The sequence below is a fragment of the Anopheles coluzzii genome, chromosome X, assembly GCF_943734685.1.
Source record: "Anopheles coluzzii chromosome X, AcolN3, whole genome shotgun sequence".
Lineage (NCBI taxonomy): Eukaryota > Metazoa > Arthropoda > Insecta > Diptera > Culicidae > Anopheles > Anopheles coluzzii.
This window is the reverse complement of record NC_064669.1, coordinates 12,649,999-12,668,817: the sequence shown is the minus strand read 5'-3', so window position 1 is coordinate 12,668,817 and position 18,819 is coordinate 12,649,999. Positions and strand designations below refer to the sequence as shown.

Below are 18,819 nucleotides of genomic sequence, written 5' to 3'. Positions count from 1 at the left end.
TTAAACCTATAGTTATTGATTAAAATAATATTTTAATAACGATTAATCGATTTATTCAAGTTGAATTAATCATAAAACTAATAAAAAAAACTAGTAATAAAATATTTTTTATATGAAAATGACATTTCTAGGACCATTATCAGTGCAAATCGATTAACCGGCAACCGTCCGGTCCCGAGCTGCCCGGATAATCGATTTACAAGTGTACAGTTGTATATGTGAATATATTAAGCACGGTTTCTACGTATTGAATTGGTATCTCAACACTCCCCCTCAATTCAATATCCCTAACAATCCTAAGTTCATTCTTTGCATAGTGAAACTTTGTCTACCCAAGTGCCACAAATCCACTAAACGTCCACTAAACGGCTTCTAAACGACTCAAGCACTCTACCTAAACGGAATATAGAAAGACTTCGTTTAGCAGACGGCAAACGACTCATGCATTCTAAAAATAGCAAAAAAGCTGGTGGCGCTATCTGTTGGTGGGATATCCCAACCAGCTGAGCTTCATCCCTTGGAGGAGAGCTTTCTCATTTCCTCTGTACTGTTGTATGGTTTCGCATTGAAATTATGCATCGCTAGAACTAGAACGGCGATACAATTGTTTAAATACTAAACTCCAACCGAAACCACCAGTACTGAAGCAAGTGAGATTTGAGTAATGGTCGTTGGTGTTGATACCCACGTATCTGACCACACGACCATTCATATAGATTTTTGCTCAGAAAGTTAGAAGGCTATATAGGTCATGATAAAATGAAACTTGTCGAAACACATTGCAAGAAAAGGATAGCAATATAATGATGAGTTGTAATACGCCATCTATTGATCAAACCAATGAAGCTGTGGAGCTTTCATTTTTTTTCTATGGATATTCAATTATCCAGTCGTTTAAGCTTAATCTGTGGCGCTTGGGATATTCTTCAAACAAATTTTGACAGATAGATGCCAGTCGAAAAATCGGAATGTCGATAGAGCGAATTGAATTTCCTGATGATGATGAACAAAACTAATAAAAATGGGAAACAACGAATGATTCTTTCGGATATAGCCAAGAAAATCAATAAATTAAATAATAAATGTGAAAGAGAGGCATTTTTGTGCCTAGGTCTAAGTTTGGCCAATCGAGAAATGACAGTATTTTCCTCCGTCTATTCCCAAATAGCCAGAATTGCTTAAGCAGCTCATTTTGGCACGCTAAAGATCGCTGCAATAATTCGCTTTTTGCAGTAGATAAACAGCATCAAAGTTCCAGGCGGTCCTTCTAAACAGCGCCTAAGCAGCTTCCTTAAGCTACGGTGCTGGGGATTATTTTTCTTTGTGTTTTATTTTCAAGCAAGCGTCATCGATGAAATAAACAACAGGATTTGTTTTGTTTGTGTACATGTGTATATTTTTAAATCCTTAATATTCATAAATTACACGAAACGTATCACAATTTACTGTACAATCACAATCACTTCCTTCAAAACCCCTTCTTCAAAGAACTAATCTATCTTGTACAGGCGGTCCCCGAGATACACGGTACCTCTTATACGCGGATTCGGAGATACGCGGTTTTCAAAATTTGACAGTTCTTTGAGCAAATTGTACTGATTTGACACGTCCATTGTGAAATACCAAATAATTTCCGTATTGATCGAATGTAAAATACCATTTAAAAAGGTTTAAAACTGTTCAATTCATCAGAAACATATCAAATAATTAATTTGGTGGCTAAAACCACCCCCTACTTGCAAAATTGCACGAAAATTTGTGATATTTTGGCTGGAAATCACGAGATTCGACTTACGCGGAAATTCGAGATACGCGGTATTTTGCGGCCGTTTTCGGTCTCCAATAACCGTGTATCTCGGGGACCGCCTGTACAGCAGCAATGAGATGATTGGCGGCGTCTGTCTTTGACACTTTGACAAGACCCACCTTGTACCGATGTCATGCATTGAAAAGCTATGAAGTTCCACCAAGTTCGGTACACGTTCTTAACAAGCCTTGAAGTTCTATCATGAACCCTACACATAGTGTTAATCAGCCGCAAAGTTCCAAAGAGTACCATGTTCCTGTTAAAAAGCTCCATAGTTCCGCAAAGTACCGTCTATCTCTTAATCAGCCACAAAGTACGACATCGGAACGATTTTTCGTTAAACAGCCCTAAATCAGCTATCAAGTACGAGCTGGCTATTTGGGTTAAGGCCTTAGTATCTATAAGTTGTCTATTAGGTTGCCGGTCTGGTGGTACAGTCGTCAACTCGTACGACATAACAACATGCCCGTCATGGGTTCAAGTCCCGAATAGATCGTACTCCCATACGTAGGACTGACTATCCTGCTATGGTAACAATAAGTCACTGAAAGCCAATCTCACTACACTAGTGGGTACAGGCAGGCCTTAACCGACAGCGGTTGTTGTGCCAAAGAAGGAGATTAAGCCCTTAACTCGAAAAACACAAAAAAAAATCTGCTAGAAAATGTCACTTAGGTACTCAATTGTCATTTTCGAGTTCTAAAATCGGAGTTTCGAGCTATTTCCCTTAGACTGGCACCTTAAACTTCCCTTAAACTGCACCAGTTTTAGGGGCTTTTAGAAAAGCTTTTCACCAATTAACGCCGTACGAAATGTGCCTTCTTTTTTCGCCAAATGTTCAAGCAAATTAATTTGAAACGAATTGGACGCCAACTTCATCCAATATTCGCACGCACAAACGAAATTTTGATACTTTAGCATACACAAATCCAAATTTTTTGGTATCTCGAGCACTATTCGAGCAGGTTATGGTTAAACATTTAGAACAAATGTCACGTGGGTAGGCACCTAGTAAGATACGTATCACACAAGGTGTATTTATTTAAAGGGTGAAGCCCCGCGTTTGCCGGGCGCTATCATTGAGAATTACTCCCCCCCCCCCCCTCCAGCCCTTCACAACCCAATTGACATTTTCGAGCACGAATATTCGGGAATTCGAGCAAATTCCCTTAAACTGGAGCCTTAAACTTCCCTTAAACTGCACCAGTTTAAGGGAATTTAGAAAAAGGCCTTTAAAATCAACTTTGATGCGGCTTTTTCGTTGTTTTCTTTTAGATTCGTTCGGAAATGATGTTTCCTATCGTTATAGTTGGTCATGTAGCCATTTTATACATAAATAATATCAATTTTTTTTATAAAATAACGTCACACAAAATTTGCTTTTGTTTTTCATAAAAAATCAAAGCTGCGAAAGTAAAATGAGCTAGACAGCATCGTCAATCGATAGAAGAAAGTCTAATTTACGAACTCACCAAATTTTAGCGCTTTCAACTCACTCGATCACACACAAATCTACAATTTCAAGCGTATCGAGTACTAATCGAGCAGATATGGGAAAACAATTTCGAGCAAATGTCACTTGGGAACTTTAATACCGGAGCCCCCAGTATTGTTATGTCAAGTCGTGAAATGTCAATTTGCTCTGAAGCAAGGTGTATGGATATTAGGAGGTGAAGTGCTTCAGAGCAAATTGACATTTCGCGACTTGACATAACAATACTGTGGGCCAAGGTGTGTTTATGAAGGAGGTGAATTGTTAGCGCGTTTTCCGGGCGCCATCATTGAGTATTGTTATGTCAAATCGCATACAATTTTCCATACCCCCCTCCAGCCCTCGCCGATTTTAATACTGGAGCCCCCAGTATTGTTATGTCAAGTCGCGAAATGTCAATTTGCTCTGAAGCACTTCACCTCCTAATATCCATACACCTTGCTGTGGGCTCCGGTATTAAAATCGGCGAGGGCTGGAGGGGGGTATGGAAAATTGTATGCGATTTGACATAACAATACTCAATGATGGCGCCCGGAAAACGCGCTAACAATTCACCTCCTTCATAAACACACCTTGCTCTGAAGCACTTCACCTCCTAATATCCATACACTTTGATGTCAAGTCATGAAATGTCAAGTTGCTCTGAAGCACTGCACCAAGGTGGATTTAAAAATATCACCGTAGCAATAGACGATGCGCAATCTCAGATTGCGCATATATTTATCTGTCAAACGGATCGGTTTGATATATTTATCTGTCAAAAAATATTTATATATCTCGGACATATAATCTTGAAAATTTATGCGCAATCTTGGCGCAATCTGAAATTGTATGGAAATGACGTTTATAGCTCAGGGTTCCCATATAACCAAATCGGTCTTAACCCACTGTAAAGCCACTTCAAACCCACGTGGATTAGTGGTGGTCGATTCAGTCGTTAACCCACCAAATTTTAGAACAATCGGAGCTGTCAGTTCCGATCATATGTATTGACCTAGCACGCGCTTGGCCCACCTTTTCCAAACATGTTGACGAGGAAAATGTGGATCAAGAGCGGGCTAGGGTAAATATGCTTAACAGGATTTTAACACATCGATTACTTTAACTCATTCACTTACATCACAGCATAACTTCGTCAACATTTTAAATCTAAAAACTGTGCACTGACCAGCGAAATGGATGAGTCCATTTGCATGTAAACAAACACACACCAATATGTTTTACAATAAATAAACTTAAACAACGTTTCATTGCTTCCTTTGCATAATTAAACATATTTTGGGATGGAAAATGTTTAGCAAATGAATTACCCGTGTATAAAAACTTACTTTCACAACACTGAAGTGGCCGCTTCTGCGGCCATATGGTTTAACCCACCAAACTGACAGTGCTTTGGCTTTGTTTCATGCAACTGGATTTTTAGTACAGGAAATTGGTGGCGTTTTCGGTATCATGGTTATTTGGGTTGGCTACGCGAAATGACATATGTTTTGATAAAACGAATATATGCGCAATCTGAGATTGCGCATCGTGTATTAATACGGTCAGGTGGTGGACTCTAGTGCATTTTGACAATTCGTTACTTGACGTAAGGTCCCCAGGATTCAAACTTTGTTTACATTTATTAAATTTGTTCATATAATTTATCTACCCCATTTTTTCGATTAAAAATTCTTTAAAAATATATTTTGGACTTCGCGAGTTCTTATTTAACATTAAAACATGGATTAATGTGTGTTATTTTGTGTTATTCCGTGAATTTATTCTATAATTCATTGTGTTTCCGACATTTTTGATGATGAAAATTAAGAAAGCATTAGTTTTTTCATTATTTTCACAATAATTCCTCATTATCTACGAGCCGCATGGACAATTTACGTGAGATTAGAACTCTTACTCGCACGATTTTAAATTTCGTGCATTAACAAATCATCAAATCTTTTGTTAATAAATCTCATTTTTTCTATAAAACCAATAAACTCAAGAAAATGCACATAATAACAAAGAAATCTGTTCTATTTGCTAAGCTTTGTGTGCGGAAACCAATGGTTAACGGTTCAAAAATGACGTAAAGTCCCTCAACTATGGCGACCCCCCAAAGGCCCTAATCCACCACCTGATATTTTTAATCCACCTTGCACTGCACCTCTTAATCAAGGTGTGTTTATGAAGGAGGTGAATTGTTAGCGCGTTTTCCGGGCGCCATCATTGAGTATTGTTATGTCAAATCGCATACAATTTTCTATACCCCCCTCCAGCCCTCCCCGACTTTAATACCGGAGCCCCCAGTATTGTTATGTCAAGTCGTGAAATGTCAATTTGCTCTTAATCAAGGTGTATGGATATTAGGAGGTGAAGTGCTTCAGAGCAAATTGACATTTCACGACTTGACATAACAATACTGGGGGCTCCGGTATTAAAGTCGGGGAGGGCTGGAGGGGGGTATAGAAAATTGTATGCGATTTGACATAACAATACTCAATGATGGCGCCCGGAAAACGCGCTAACAATTCACCTCCTTCATAAACACACCTTGGCTCTTAATATACATATACCTTATTCGTAAAATAAGGTATGCGCAAGGTGTATGCGCATCACAATCGAATCCACTTCTGTCATAAGTTCGTCTAAAATGGCGTTCCCGCCTAATCTATAAGCTCACCTCGTCCCTATACCCACTTTGTTCTTCACTCAGAAAACGCGGCAATTGTACGCTCTTTTCCATTGAGCAAAAAACGCACATTGTGGTAGATCACGCGTGTGAGGACTATATAACCGAGAACCACTAGCATTAAAATAAATCGAGATGGAAGAAAGTGGAGCCGTAAAGAGGAAAACGATCGAATTGTGTACTAAAGTTGAAGAAAATGTGGATGATGCAGCTTCGAAAAAATTGAAAAGGTAAGGTACAAAGGGGATTGCCAAAGGGGAAGGTTGCCAGATTAAGAAACGCTTACTTACGTCTGAATGAATTTCAGCATTTCATCAGCGAAGCATCCCATTTCGGCAGAAGGAAAGATACTTCAACACTCTGATTCGATGAACCTGCTGTATACTGGACCATCGGATACAGCGCAACGCAAAGACGTCGTACGGATTGAAGGCGAAGAATACGGTCAGACTGTTGCAAAACGAAACGACTCTGACGCACCGAACACTATGACGCCTTCTCCAGCTAGTGCCATTTCAAAGAGGAAACAGGTTTTGAAAAATGGGATGAATCCCCAATTGTACCGTACGATGATGTGCCACAGGTTCGTCAGTCATATAGATGCAGCTGCGTTTGCAGTAAAAGGGAACAATGACTTTGACTCGATCTTCCGGCAGGAGAAAGAAAACTTGAATCCGACGCGGGCTAACTCTTCCATTACCCATATACAGCGGAAACGCATTAGTAATAACGTCCGGAAACGTGGCCTTATTGGTCGCTTTTCGCCCGCGTTCATAAGCAAGAGACGCGTCGAGCTAGAACAGCGCCGCGGCTTGTTACGCTATCTAATGGCTAATCCGTTGATAGAGTACTCAGGTGATGTTGAACAGTGGACCACTCCGAATCCGATCAATATCGGATCCAAGGTGAGTGTAATGCTCTATACGCCCCGGCTGTGGTGCTGCTTCGGGGAAGTTATCGACATAGAGTACCGAGAGATTACAATGTACAGAGTTCGGTATGAATCCGATGGAATTGTGCAGGAGCAACTAGTGCCGGACTATTGCGTAGCGCTGGAAGAGGAAGGCGAATTGTAGTTTTTCCTCCTTTTAATAGTTGGACATGATAGCTTCATCGGAGCAACACTTCATAAGAAACGACATTCGTTATATAATTTGGAAAAAAACCCGTCAAGGTATTACCATACCATAAGTGTTGAAGATTTGTGAAACACTGCCAGTGGACACAGCCCAGCTGTCAGGAACATTCGCACGCCAGTGGACGAATGTTGCTACTGACTATGAACTATATATGTCCGAACCGGAATGCCGTACTTCTGGCTAATCAGTTGCTGGTAAACTGCCCAGTGGAGTAATATTAATAACACTCTAATCCACCAATCCGGCTGAAATCTAGTGAGGTACATGTGGGTCATTTTGTATCGTCGTTCCAAAAATTTAGTTAAGAGTTAGCCATCACATTCTTTAGAAATAAGAAGTAAGAAACTGTTTCGAATCTGTCGAAGGTTTGGTATGTTAACGTGGTCTGGTTATTAGAAAGGTTGTGATGATATATTATTACATAGCCACGACATTCGACTTAGAAATTAGAAACTCTTTTGAATTTTTGCCATAATGGACACTAACGCTGTCCCGCCATTAGAAAGGTTGTGATAACCATAATTGCCTTGAGGTTAAGGAGATGTAAGACATAAAACTATTATTCACTTAAAGATTGGAACTGTACATGGTTGAAGATGTTTTCCGCGCAAAGCATTCGGTTGCTATCCTGCCTAGGTTTACTAAACATATCTTACAATATCCAATATTAGCTTTGGTATGTTCCTCGACCGATGGTTAGGCTTTGAACGGTTTTATTTTTTTTTAATAGATGAATTTCATTTTTAACATTAGTAATACATTTGGTTGTTACCCTGCCTAGTTTTATTAAACATATCTAACAATATCCTATATTAGCTAAGGTATGTTCCTCGACGGACGGTTAGGCTTGAACGGTTTCAAAAATTAATTGAAAAATAGATTTCATTTCAGATAGATAGAATTTCATTTTTAACGCTAGTAAAAGATTTGGTTGTTACCCTGCCTAGGTTTACAAAATATATCTAAAACCATCCTTGATTAGCTTTGGCATGTTCCTCAACTGTCGGTTAGGCCTGAACGGTTTCAAAATTTCTACTTAAAAACTAAATGAATTTCATCTTTAGCACCTGTAAAACATTCGGTTGTTACCCTGCCTAGGTTTACTAAACATATCTTAAAACATACTAGATTAGCTCTTAGCATGTTCTTCAACTGACGGTTAGGCCGTAAAGAGTTCAGAATTTGATGTTAAAACAAGAAATAAATGAATTTCATCTTTATCATAACCAATTGACTTTTTTTCTATTGTGAACTTATTTGTGGAATCTTCTGTGATTCGATTTCTTTTGCACTTCTCGAATCTGAAAAAAATTTTAACGTGTGTGAAATGGTTGTTACACATCAGGTGTCATATCTGTGTAGATTACCTCATGCTTAACGAGTTTTACACAAGGCTGTTGCTAAAAGTGTCACATCCTCTACTATCTCTAGCACTAAAGCCCGCGTTAGAGCCCCGGTGGAATTGAACGTGAATTTTTGGGTTTTTCTGTTATATTTCAATAATTTTTTATGAGAATATGGCTTATCGTTCACCAAAACAAATGATATTCAATTCCCCAACTTTCTAGACTATACAAAACATTGAATTAATAAATTAATTAAATTAATGCATTTATTTCCTTGTGATTCTCCGCTTTGTTCACGGTGAAAAAATAATGGTCATCGGGGAATGATAAGGAAATGCATTTAATGAATTATTTAAGCAGGTTTTACAGTCTCAATAGTTGGGGAATTGAATATCCTTTCTTTTGGTATACGATGAGCCATATTCTGATGAATATTCAATGAAACATAGCCAAAAACCCAAAATTTCACGTTCACTTTCACGCAAGGTCTAACGCCTTAAGATGTGGTCGCGTCTAATAAGATTTAGATGAACTGTTTCCCTAAGATTAATATTTTCATAGTTCCATAATATGCCACACGTGTTTTGTCATCTGCAAGATGCATTCATCCGTAAGACAAATTGCTCTCGAAAGTTGCGTGTGTGAATTCTTTCAAATACTCTAAGGTGTATTTTTCAAAGGCATATTTTATCTAGTGGTTGAACGAGTGGTTAAAGGACCAACAGCTCAGAGAGAAATGTATCTTAGGGAAAATATATCATCGCGTAGCAATACGAGCAGCCACTATATAAAAATATGATCTCCTTGAACAGTAAAATATAAAATTTGTATGAGCTGCCATTTCAAAACAAAAATCTTTTTTCGTGAACACAGCTAAGACCATTAGTAGAGAATACTGAATTAACAATAAATATGTTGTTTTTGATATTCATCAAAAGTGGATAAAATATGATAATTGATATGTCGCAGGGAATATATGTTGAGAAAAACACAACTGCTTTATTCCTTAGTTCAGAATGGAATCGCCTTTATTCACTCAATGTGTACTCTGATCGAGTCTTGCAATGTTACTGCGTTATGCGTGTTACTATGCAACAATAATAATGTACCTAGGCTTGATGGCCGGGTGCTGAAGGGTTAAAGACACCATTAAAAGAATTTTAAACGAGTTTATGTAAATAACACGAAACAGAGGGTGTGAATCAATAGAAGGAAAATTTAGAAGAAGAAAAAAAAACACAGAGCGTTAAGCGTTCATTTAGTAGCAACAGCGTCTGCCGAAGATTTTTGTTTTCGGATACCGTTGCTGCTTTTCGGATGTGAAAATCCAATTTGATTTTCTTTTTCCAGTTCAATTAATCGCCTAGGGCGGGTAAACAGACCACCGATATTTTGCAATCTCGCAGCTTTATGCAACCAATCAATAATTTAATTATTTTTGCTTCCCTGCAAACAATCTCTCTGTCCCCACACACGCTCGTGGTCACACTGAGTGAGTGTGTGATTTTTTTCGTCCGTTCGTTGAGTACATTATACTTATATCATTAATTAGCCCGTTGTGTTTTCTTGTTTTAGTTTATTAATCGTACACTGTTTCCGCTGTGCTTCTGCTTTAAATTATGTTTGGTGTGAGGAGCTGACCTGGGGTTGGGAAATCTTCGCTTCGCGTTAACGAGAACCGAACGCACCTGGCCATCTTTCGGCCAGTTCGTTTTACAATCCGAGCTTTCCGTTTGCTGCCTGTAACTGCAATTGCGACTATTCTGGGAATTCTGCACGTGTGTGGTAGGTGGAAGTAGGGAAGGTGTGTCTTATTGTCTGTTTTAATCCTGCACCGTCCTATTTTATGCTCAATGTTTCCTGCTTGTTTTCGGGGGCTTTTGATTTTGAAATAGAGCGTTTGCGTTCCATTCTTTATTCGCCTAGCTTACTCACTCTCTGCCTGTTTCCATCTCTCGCTTTCTAGTTTTCTGTAAATCGTTCCTACGTCTTAAAACTCATTTTAATCACAACAACAACAACAAGAATAATGTCGGCAATAAACCCAGACGCCACTAACAGTAATAAAATTAAACAAACAAAAAAAATTAGCAAAAACAAACAAGGCAATGCGTTTTCCTTTTTCTCCTCCTCGTGAATTGGGAACCAAACTACACGTCAGCAGCACATGACGCATCCTTTCCAATACCTGCAGTAAATAATTAACCTCCGTTCGCTGTGTGGGGTACGCGTTTGTTTAGGATTTGTTTTTGTTTTTTTTTTTTTAGAAAATTGTTGCCCAAAACTATCGTTACAAAGTGGGTTGCCTTAACATAACAAAAAAAAAAAATGTGTATGCACGTGTATGACCTGCTTTGAAAACTGGCACTGCCGCGCGCACGCGCTCGCAATCATTAAACCAACGGCTCTCGTTTCCTACTATTCTTCCTGTTCCTGCCTTCCGCCATCCATAATAGCACTAATTAGTTATGTATAAAAACAAACATTTTACCCCTCATTACCCTCCCCCCCCCCCCCCTCTCCCAACTTGATCAGCTATACACTAACTGTTTTGCTTTGCTTCTCTTCGCTCCCTTTTGATTAACACGCGAACGGTAAACCTATCGCCTCCCTATAGGATGTGGGCCCATCCCATCCTCCACTAACTTAATCCGTTCCGTTTTGCCCGTTTCGCACCGTTATTACGTTAAAGTACAAAAAACATTTAAAAAAAATAAAAACATAACACAATAACAGACGCGTGGCACAGTACACCACAGCTTGCCGACAATCTCACGCTTATTCTTAACTTAACAGATCGAAGAAAAAAAAAACAGATTACAATGATTAACTTTTTCTTGTTCCACGGGCAACCTATCGGCTTGCAGCACGTTAAGGACAGCGCTCGTCGATTAAATGCGTAACTTCGTACACCTCGCACGCGCAACAAACAAACAAACAAACAAAACGGTAATAGTACTAATAATCAATTTGTTATAGCTAAACTTAATGCTAACCTAAAACGGAACACGGGGGCATTGAGATTGAGTAAAATTAAGCAGCTATTACTTTTGCGTTGTAACTCAAAAATACGCTTACTTGCTTCTAGTACAACATTGCAACAAATGTTTTTACCTTTTCTCGTTTGCTTTCCCTTGGTTGCTGCTAGCTCTCGGCCCGTTTGCCTGTCCCTGCGCACTCCTTTCAGCTAGCTTAAAACCAAACCACGATTTTTACGTTTTTCGTCACACAATATTGACGACGTTAGTAGTGCGCGCGCGCACAGTATTTTCAGCCAACATAGCGCACACATCGATTGTGGTCTCAAAACAAGCTGGACGGTGTGTCTATCTATATGCAATACCCTACTTATCGCAGTGAAATGTTCTTATCCACCGATCTTATCCTTTTTTGTTTGTCCATGGTAACGAGAGCATCGTTGCAGCGATGGCTTGCCTGCTGCAGCTGCAGAGGAGTGAAACGATGCACACAGTGCCCAGCAGCTGCTCAATTAGTGTTGAGTTGTACGCAGGACATATATACCCACACGAAACACGAACACGTGTGCTGTCATGGCGCAATGACCGCAACGCCTAGCCTTAACTAGTTTTGCGTAGTTTGCGAATTTTCACAATTTTGCTAAGTGGGGTTAGGTAAATCGAAACCATACAAAAAAGAAAAAAATAAACAAACGAAACGCAACCATTGCTTGGAACGTTTCTCTACCGCATTTGATATACATTGTGATATTTTTTTCTTCTTCTTCTTGCGCTGCCTCGGCAAACGCACGCTCTCTACTCGTTGTGTTTCCCAAGGGGGCGCCGTTTGCGTGTTCCCCCTTTCTAGGAAGGGGCAACAACCACACAACAATGGTTCCGTCTTGCGGATACATTTTGCTTGTGGTAAAAAAAAAAAATTATAACAAAAGGTATGAGGATAACAACATTTACGGATAGCCGAAAAACGGAACCCCCCGGCCCTAGTTATTCGCCTACGCCGCTGCGGCCCGGAATTACAGCAAACGTGGGACACATTTGGACGCGTGTCCGTACGTTTACGCAACACACATACATACATACATACACACACACACACACGCACACCTAACAATTACGCTTATTAACAATTATTAGATTGGCGGACGAGTGCTGCCCCAAAATGTGCTAATCGCTTGCCGCCTAATTTCGAGCTGCTTTTGCTACGATCGATTGCGCGACACGTTGACGGTCCAACATGCTGCCAAACCCATGCTTGTCGGCCTTACGATTTGGCTTTAAACTTGTTGCCGCGCAAATACCGCACGCTGCCGGACTTTCGATTGCACAGGTTGCTGCCGGTGTTGGCGGTATCGGTGATGGTGGTGGATGTGCTGTGGCCACCGACCGTCCGGTGCCGTTTGGCCACCGCCTGCCGGCGCTGGTGCCGCTGCTGGCGCCGTCGCCGCTGCTGCTTGTCAAGGGTGGACGCGCGCCCACGGCCAAAGCCGGACGAGGCTTGTGCGGCATGGTCCAGCTCCTGCATCGCCTGCTGGATGGCTTGCTCGAGCTGTGCGTTCAGTTTACGGCTCCTACAACGACAAAAAAGTGATCACAGGGCGAGAGAGAGAGAGAGAGAGAGAGAAAAAAAAAAAGAGAGAACATCAGTAAGCAGCAGTCAACGTTAGAACGATCGCTTGCAGGTTTGAGACCGGAGGTCCATCTTCCCGGTAGGTGAAAAAAAAAAATGAAAAAAAAGTTCAGCGAAAGAATTCGAGTTGGGTCGATGGTTTTCCGTTTGGTTTTCTCTGCACGGTTCCACTTTGGTCTCACTTTCTAGCGTCCTTCTGCGCCCGGTGATGCATCTCGAGACCCTCGGACAGGCTCTGCAGTGTGCCGATCTCGACCCGTTCCGCATTGGTGCGGCCGGTGCCGAACCACCGCACCCAGACGTGCTCCGGGTCTACACTGGATGGCGCCGACGGGTCCGGCTCGGTCGCTGGCACCGGTAGCACCTTGCCCGGCCAGGCCGGGAATCCGCGGACCGCACCCCAGACCAGATCGCCGACGCGAAACAGCCGCTGCACGGTACGGCCACCGGTCGTAGGTTGTGCCGGTTGCTCTGGTTGGCTATCTGCATCATCAGCATCATCATCATCATCTTGATCATCATCTTGATCATCACCTTCATCCTCATCACCATTATCATCGTCCGGCTCGCTCGAGCTCCGCTTGCCGGTGGCCAAAGCGCTCTCGCTGAGCGGAGCGTTGTCTGCGCTCGCGAGTGTGTTGGTGTGGTTGGGATGGGCAAGTGGGCGACACGGTCGGGTAGTCGGGAGTCGGGAACACAAAAATTAAGTGAGAAGAAATCAATCAGTCTGATCAGTGTCGGTGAAAGGCGCACAGATGCATAGCCACACAAAAAACACACACACACACACGCTCACACAAATCAATACGGAAGGTGTCCCGTCACCAAAGTAGTGTGTACCGTACGAGTGAAGCGGCAGTGAAGCGTAATCCTAGGGCAGAAGACACTGTGCGCTGCTCGCTGCAACAGTTAGATTTCCTGTGCCAACCAACACACGGGCAGCACGTACAAGTAGCGAAGCAGAGCAAAGCACCAGAAGCACAACCGTGTTAGTACGCGCCAGAGTCAACGCCTGAGATCCTGGTGAGTATGCGCAACACCTTGGGATGGGATTAGTTTAGTTTGTTATACACCCGGAGGGATTATTTTGCGGCCAGATGCATGGACACGGTAGACGGGTTTGTTACACACCAACACCACCAACAAATCGCTCCTATGTTAATTAAGCATGTGTAGGAGGTGACGACCCACCACCGACCAACGCATCGCTCTCTAGCGCGCCCAGCTCGCTGCTCCGCTACTCACCATAGCTCCGCTCGGCCAGCACATCCGACGGTCGGCAGGCTGATCCTTCGGTCGTGGTCGGTGCCGCGACAAAGGCGAGCTTCACCCGTTCCGGATGCTTGCTAGTCACAGCCTGTACCGGGGGCAGGCCCCGGCGTACCTGCCCGATACCACCGACACGTCCACCGGCACCCGCGGCGGCTGGGGCCGACCCGATGGTCCTGCCCGTGCGATTGGGCGATCCCTGCACTATTCGATTATCTACGGAAAAGCATAAAGCGACAATAAATGTATTAAGTTCTGCCTGCGTCAGACACGTTACGTTACGGAATGCAACAGTGCTATTCAAATCGGGTTCGGTTCTTCGATGATCATTTTGTTGCAATTAACTGGTTTGGAGCTTCATTTTGATTGGTTTGGTTTTAATTTAATAGACAATTATTAATTTTCACGGCATCGAGACAAATTATTGACCAATCTATTCAGACTATTTTTTTTTAATGAAGGCACACACAAAGGTCTAAACACCATACAGCAAAGGGATAAAGTTAGGGGTTTCACTTGTTTAGGTGCGATTGAACGAAGTTCAGATAGGCATCAGTATTTCAGTTGGACGTCAAATGTTTACTTACAGTTGGACAAAGATCAAAAGCAATTTAACATTGTTTTTTTTTAGCTCGAAAACGGTATATTTTTGTCCAGTAAGAATGACATGGCGATAAAATCGAGACAGCATAGAATTCGGTCTCGATCTATTTTTATTATTCCAATTAGAAAGGCAACGAAACCGATTTAAAGATCAAACTCACAAATTTGAAATTTAAGCCAAAAACCCAAAAATGTAATTCATAGTAGATGATAAAATAACAGATCTGCACCCAAAAAGTGTATCCCGGATGCTATTGCCCGTTATGCGAGATTTTATTTGTTACCAGAATTATTGTTGAGTATTTAGATTTGTTCGCAATAAGGGGTACTATTCGTTATGAGGGATTTCACAGTATTTAAAATGCTATCAATTAAATGATTCGTTTCTTAACTTAAATCGAATAATTTTGCAACACATAGTTTCAGACATTAGGTTAAATTTTAATTAAAAAGAACACAATTTACACTACAGTTGAAAAATCGATACCTTAGAGACAAACATGGATGCCTTACAGGCGAACATTGTAATACACTGTCAAAACATGGTGCCTTATAGATAAAAAATAGGTAAATTAGGATCAAAAGTCTAAGCAAGACTGTGATAGCGCCATATGTGTGTAAAAAGTTGGTCCAAAGTATGTTGAGACTAGTGGTGGGAGCTCGGAATCGGATTTACCCGATTTTGATTCCGTGGTCGGAATCAATTCTGGAGCCAATTCCGCTGCTTGAATCGATTCCGATTCCGGAGCCGTTTCCCGAGTCGATTTCGAACCCGATTCCGATTCCGCAGTTTTCTCCGGTTCCGGTTCAAGAGTCGACTCCAGAACCGATTCCGCAACCGGTATGGGCTTCGGGATCGGAATCGAACTGGGAATCGCAATTTACCCAGGTAACGGAATCAGGACTGATTCCAGAAATGAAAATTGGCTCCAGAACGAGAATCAGTTCTTGAATTGCAATAAGAAATTTCAGAAGCGAAATCAGTCTGGCAATCCCCACGAGAATGGATCGTTGACAAGTAAATTATGATTCTTTGCGGCTATCAATACAGACCATCACGGACCAACCGAATCATGATTGGACCCAGATGCCTATGCTTATGGAGCCGATTAAGCCGATTCTGATTTCGGAGCCAGTTTCGATTCCGTAGCCGATTTCGACTCCGAAACCGATTCCGATTGCGGAGCCGATTCCGATTCCGGAAACTGATTCCGGACTTACTATACGGAATCGATTCCAGAAAACTTCGGAGCTAGCCGGAATCTATTGCGACAAAAACTTTATTTTTCCCATCACTAGTTGAGTCGTCTTTAGGCATAAAGCTAAAACCCAGGAATAACTTGCGAAATCCAAGTGTCCGGTTTTACGTTGGACATGCCTTTGCATGACTGGAAGGTACATAGAGCAAATGTAAGCCCAACAACTAGAAGAAATTATCAATCCCAAGAATTCCACAAAATGAGCGCAAAGACGGAAAACCGTTCAATCTACGTTTGTCCTGTCCTGTCCTGTCCTGTAGGCTATATAAATAGCATAGTTTTGTTATTGGGATATCATGGTCTCTCGAGAGTACTCATGATTAACCGTCTCATAATAATAGTTGAACACTGCAGTATTTTTTGTATTTGGCTCTAATTCTACTCTGCTCATACGCCGCAACGAACGCAGTCAATACAGGTCTAGAGTACCTGAAACACTGTTATTATTGTTATGTTGTTGCACCCACGACGGGCATGTTGTAAGGCAGGTATGTCAAACTAGTGGCCCGGGTGAATATTGTGTGAATTGCTTGAAGCATTGAAAAACAAAAAATCTAGTATTACAATTTTTTGGAATGCAGAAGTATTTCAAAGAAGAAGAATCATTTTGTCGCTACATTTTTCGACACTAAAATGTTTGTACTCATAGCATCTAACAGACTTGTTCTACATGCACGAACAGAGCAACAGAGACCCTTAAGAAACATTAAATCGAATACAAGCTCAGCCGTATTTCGATTGAATGCTGGATTGTAGCAACATTTTGGGTAGACTCGATTGCACGTGGTAACAACTAGTGATTGATTATCGGAATCGCATCCACAGCTCAACATCATTTCCGCTAATTGCTAATCTGGCTCCGATTCTGACCAAATCAAACCAACAGCTCCGCTCGGTGCCTTCCGAAGCCGCCGGAGCCGTCCAGAGACATTCGGAACCGTTGGAGTCGTCGGTTGCCGTTCCGTACGGCTAGTCAGCAGTCAGAAATGGCTCCGCTCAATCCGATTTTGACGATCTCAACGCCTCTGACTGATGCGTAGAGGCTTCAGTCGGCTTTGGATTGTTCCGAACGGCTCTGCACAACACCGACCTTGGAATGTTACATGTTTTATGCCGATTGAAGCTGCTTCTGATTTTGTCGTAGTCATACTACCATAAAAATCAGTTATTCTTCTTCTTCTTTTGGCTCCACAACCGTTGTCGGTCAAGGCCTGCCTGCCTTTACCACTTGTGGGGTTGGCCTTCAGTGACTTTTGGATTACCCCCCCATTGCTGGATAGTCAGTCCTACGTATGGCGGCACGGTCCATTTGGGGCTTGGAACCCTTGACGGGCATCTTGTTAAGTCGTACGAGTTGACGACTGTACTATGAGACCGGCATTAAATAACTAACCAAAAAACAGGTAATATCCAATATGTTTGACTCATTGAAAGCTGAAATTATTGATATCCCACATTGTACAACACTAATTTACTTCTCCAAAAATCAAAACTAAGTGTAAAGAATTATATTTACGATAAAAGGATTTAGATAAAGGAATAAAAGAATCGAGATGTCCAAGGCCTGCAACACACAGATTCTTAAAAGGTTCGCTTAATAAGATAGACCATATTTTTGTTCGCGAATTTTTCCACATTTTACCAGGAAAAAAGTGTCAAAATACAGGGTTTTGCAAGCCATTTGGAAATGCTAATCACTTAGTGAATAAAACGAGTTATGGATCAAACAGACACACACCATTTTAAATCTTAATTCTTCTTCTTTCCGTTTTTGTGCATTGAAATGTGTCAAAATGTGTAAAATAGTGTAGAAAACATAGGCAAACCTGCACCTCGATAGGCCTGTCAAAGTTAAACTTCGACGGGATATTATTAACATTGGACCAGTCCACGTACGTCCCGAATCTTTGTCGGATACAAGTATCGTAATTGAAAATTAATCCAAACAACACAGCGTTTCAGTTGTAAGAAATGCACAATAAACCACCGTTACAAACACTTAGGCCATGAGTGTAGTCGAAAACTATTGTTCAAACATGGATAAAAAGCAAAGATTCGTGTCAGACAGCAATGGATAGAGAAGACAGCGATGGATAGCTTGAATTGCTCGAGAAAGATGCACCGAAGGCTGATAGGCTTCCCCTACCTCAGTGGATCATTGTGTTTGACAATGATCTCTGATGAAATGAGTTTGACACAGCTGCTGTAAGGAATAAACTATTGGAGGGAATCTCAAACTAATGCCGAGTCAAGTTCACCGGCCAAATGGGCAAGTATTGAAACCAGGAATGATATTAGTATTGCAAGAAGCAAATATACCAGCCAGTCGTTGGTCACAACCAGAGATGTACCAAATCGGGAATTTTAAATTTCGGGAAAAATACACGTGTTCTTACCCGCTAAACACGGTACAGTCATTATCCGATATACGCTATCGTACGGGACCGAGCGCAATAGCGTATCTCGAGTTTTCGCGTATAGCGGATTTGTATGGAAAAATAGTTTACACTACGAGTTCGAGGGTTGAAAAATATCGCCACAGAGTTTTGCATTAAAGTTTTTTGTTGTAAAACAGGTATCTTTTGCACAAATTTAGTGCAAAATGCAAAAAGAACATTAAGGAAATTC

The 18,819-nt window shown here is 41.4% G+C and overlaps 2 protein-coding genes across 4 annotated transcripts in view; one reads left to right on the top strand and one right to left on the bottom strand.

Annotated features, from left to right (window-relative positions):
• Positions 1-5,293: 5,293 nt before the first annotated feature.
• On the top strand, positions 5,294-10,726 carry LOC120953177 (uncharacterized). Its single transcript, XM_040372903.2, has 2 exons — positions 5,294-6,200; positions 6,278-10,726. Exons 1-2 carry the CDS (start codon positions 6,106-6,108, stop codon positions 7,044-7,046), a joined length of 864 nt encoding a protein of 287 aa, XP_040228837.2. The 5' UTR covers positions 5,294-6,105; the 3' UTR covers positions 7,047-10,726.
• LOC120950210 (methyl-CpG-binding domain protein 6) overlaps positions 9,842-18,819 on the bottom strand; it is a 24,731-nt gene continuing 15,753 nt past the window's right edge. For 2 of the 3 annotated variants that reach the window (XM_040368094.2, XM_049608335.1), the window contains exons 6-8: positions 14,306-14,545; positions 13,243-13,681; positions 9,842-13,001 (exon numbers count right to left, since the gene is read on the bottom strand). In XM_040368094.2, coding sequence (XP_040224028.2) covers positions 12,695-13,001; positions 13,243-13,681; positions 14,306-14,545 — 986 coding nt within the window. In that variant the 3' untranslated portion in view covers positions 9,842-12,694. The remainder of the gene's footprint in view (positions 13,002-13,242; positions 13,682-14,305; positions 14,546-18,819) is intronic. The other variant, XM_040368114.2, reaches the window with a different exon arrangement.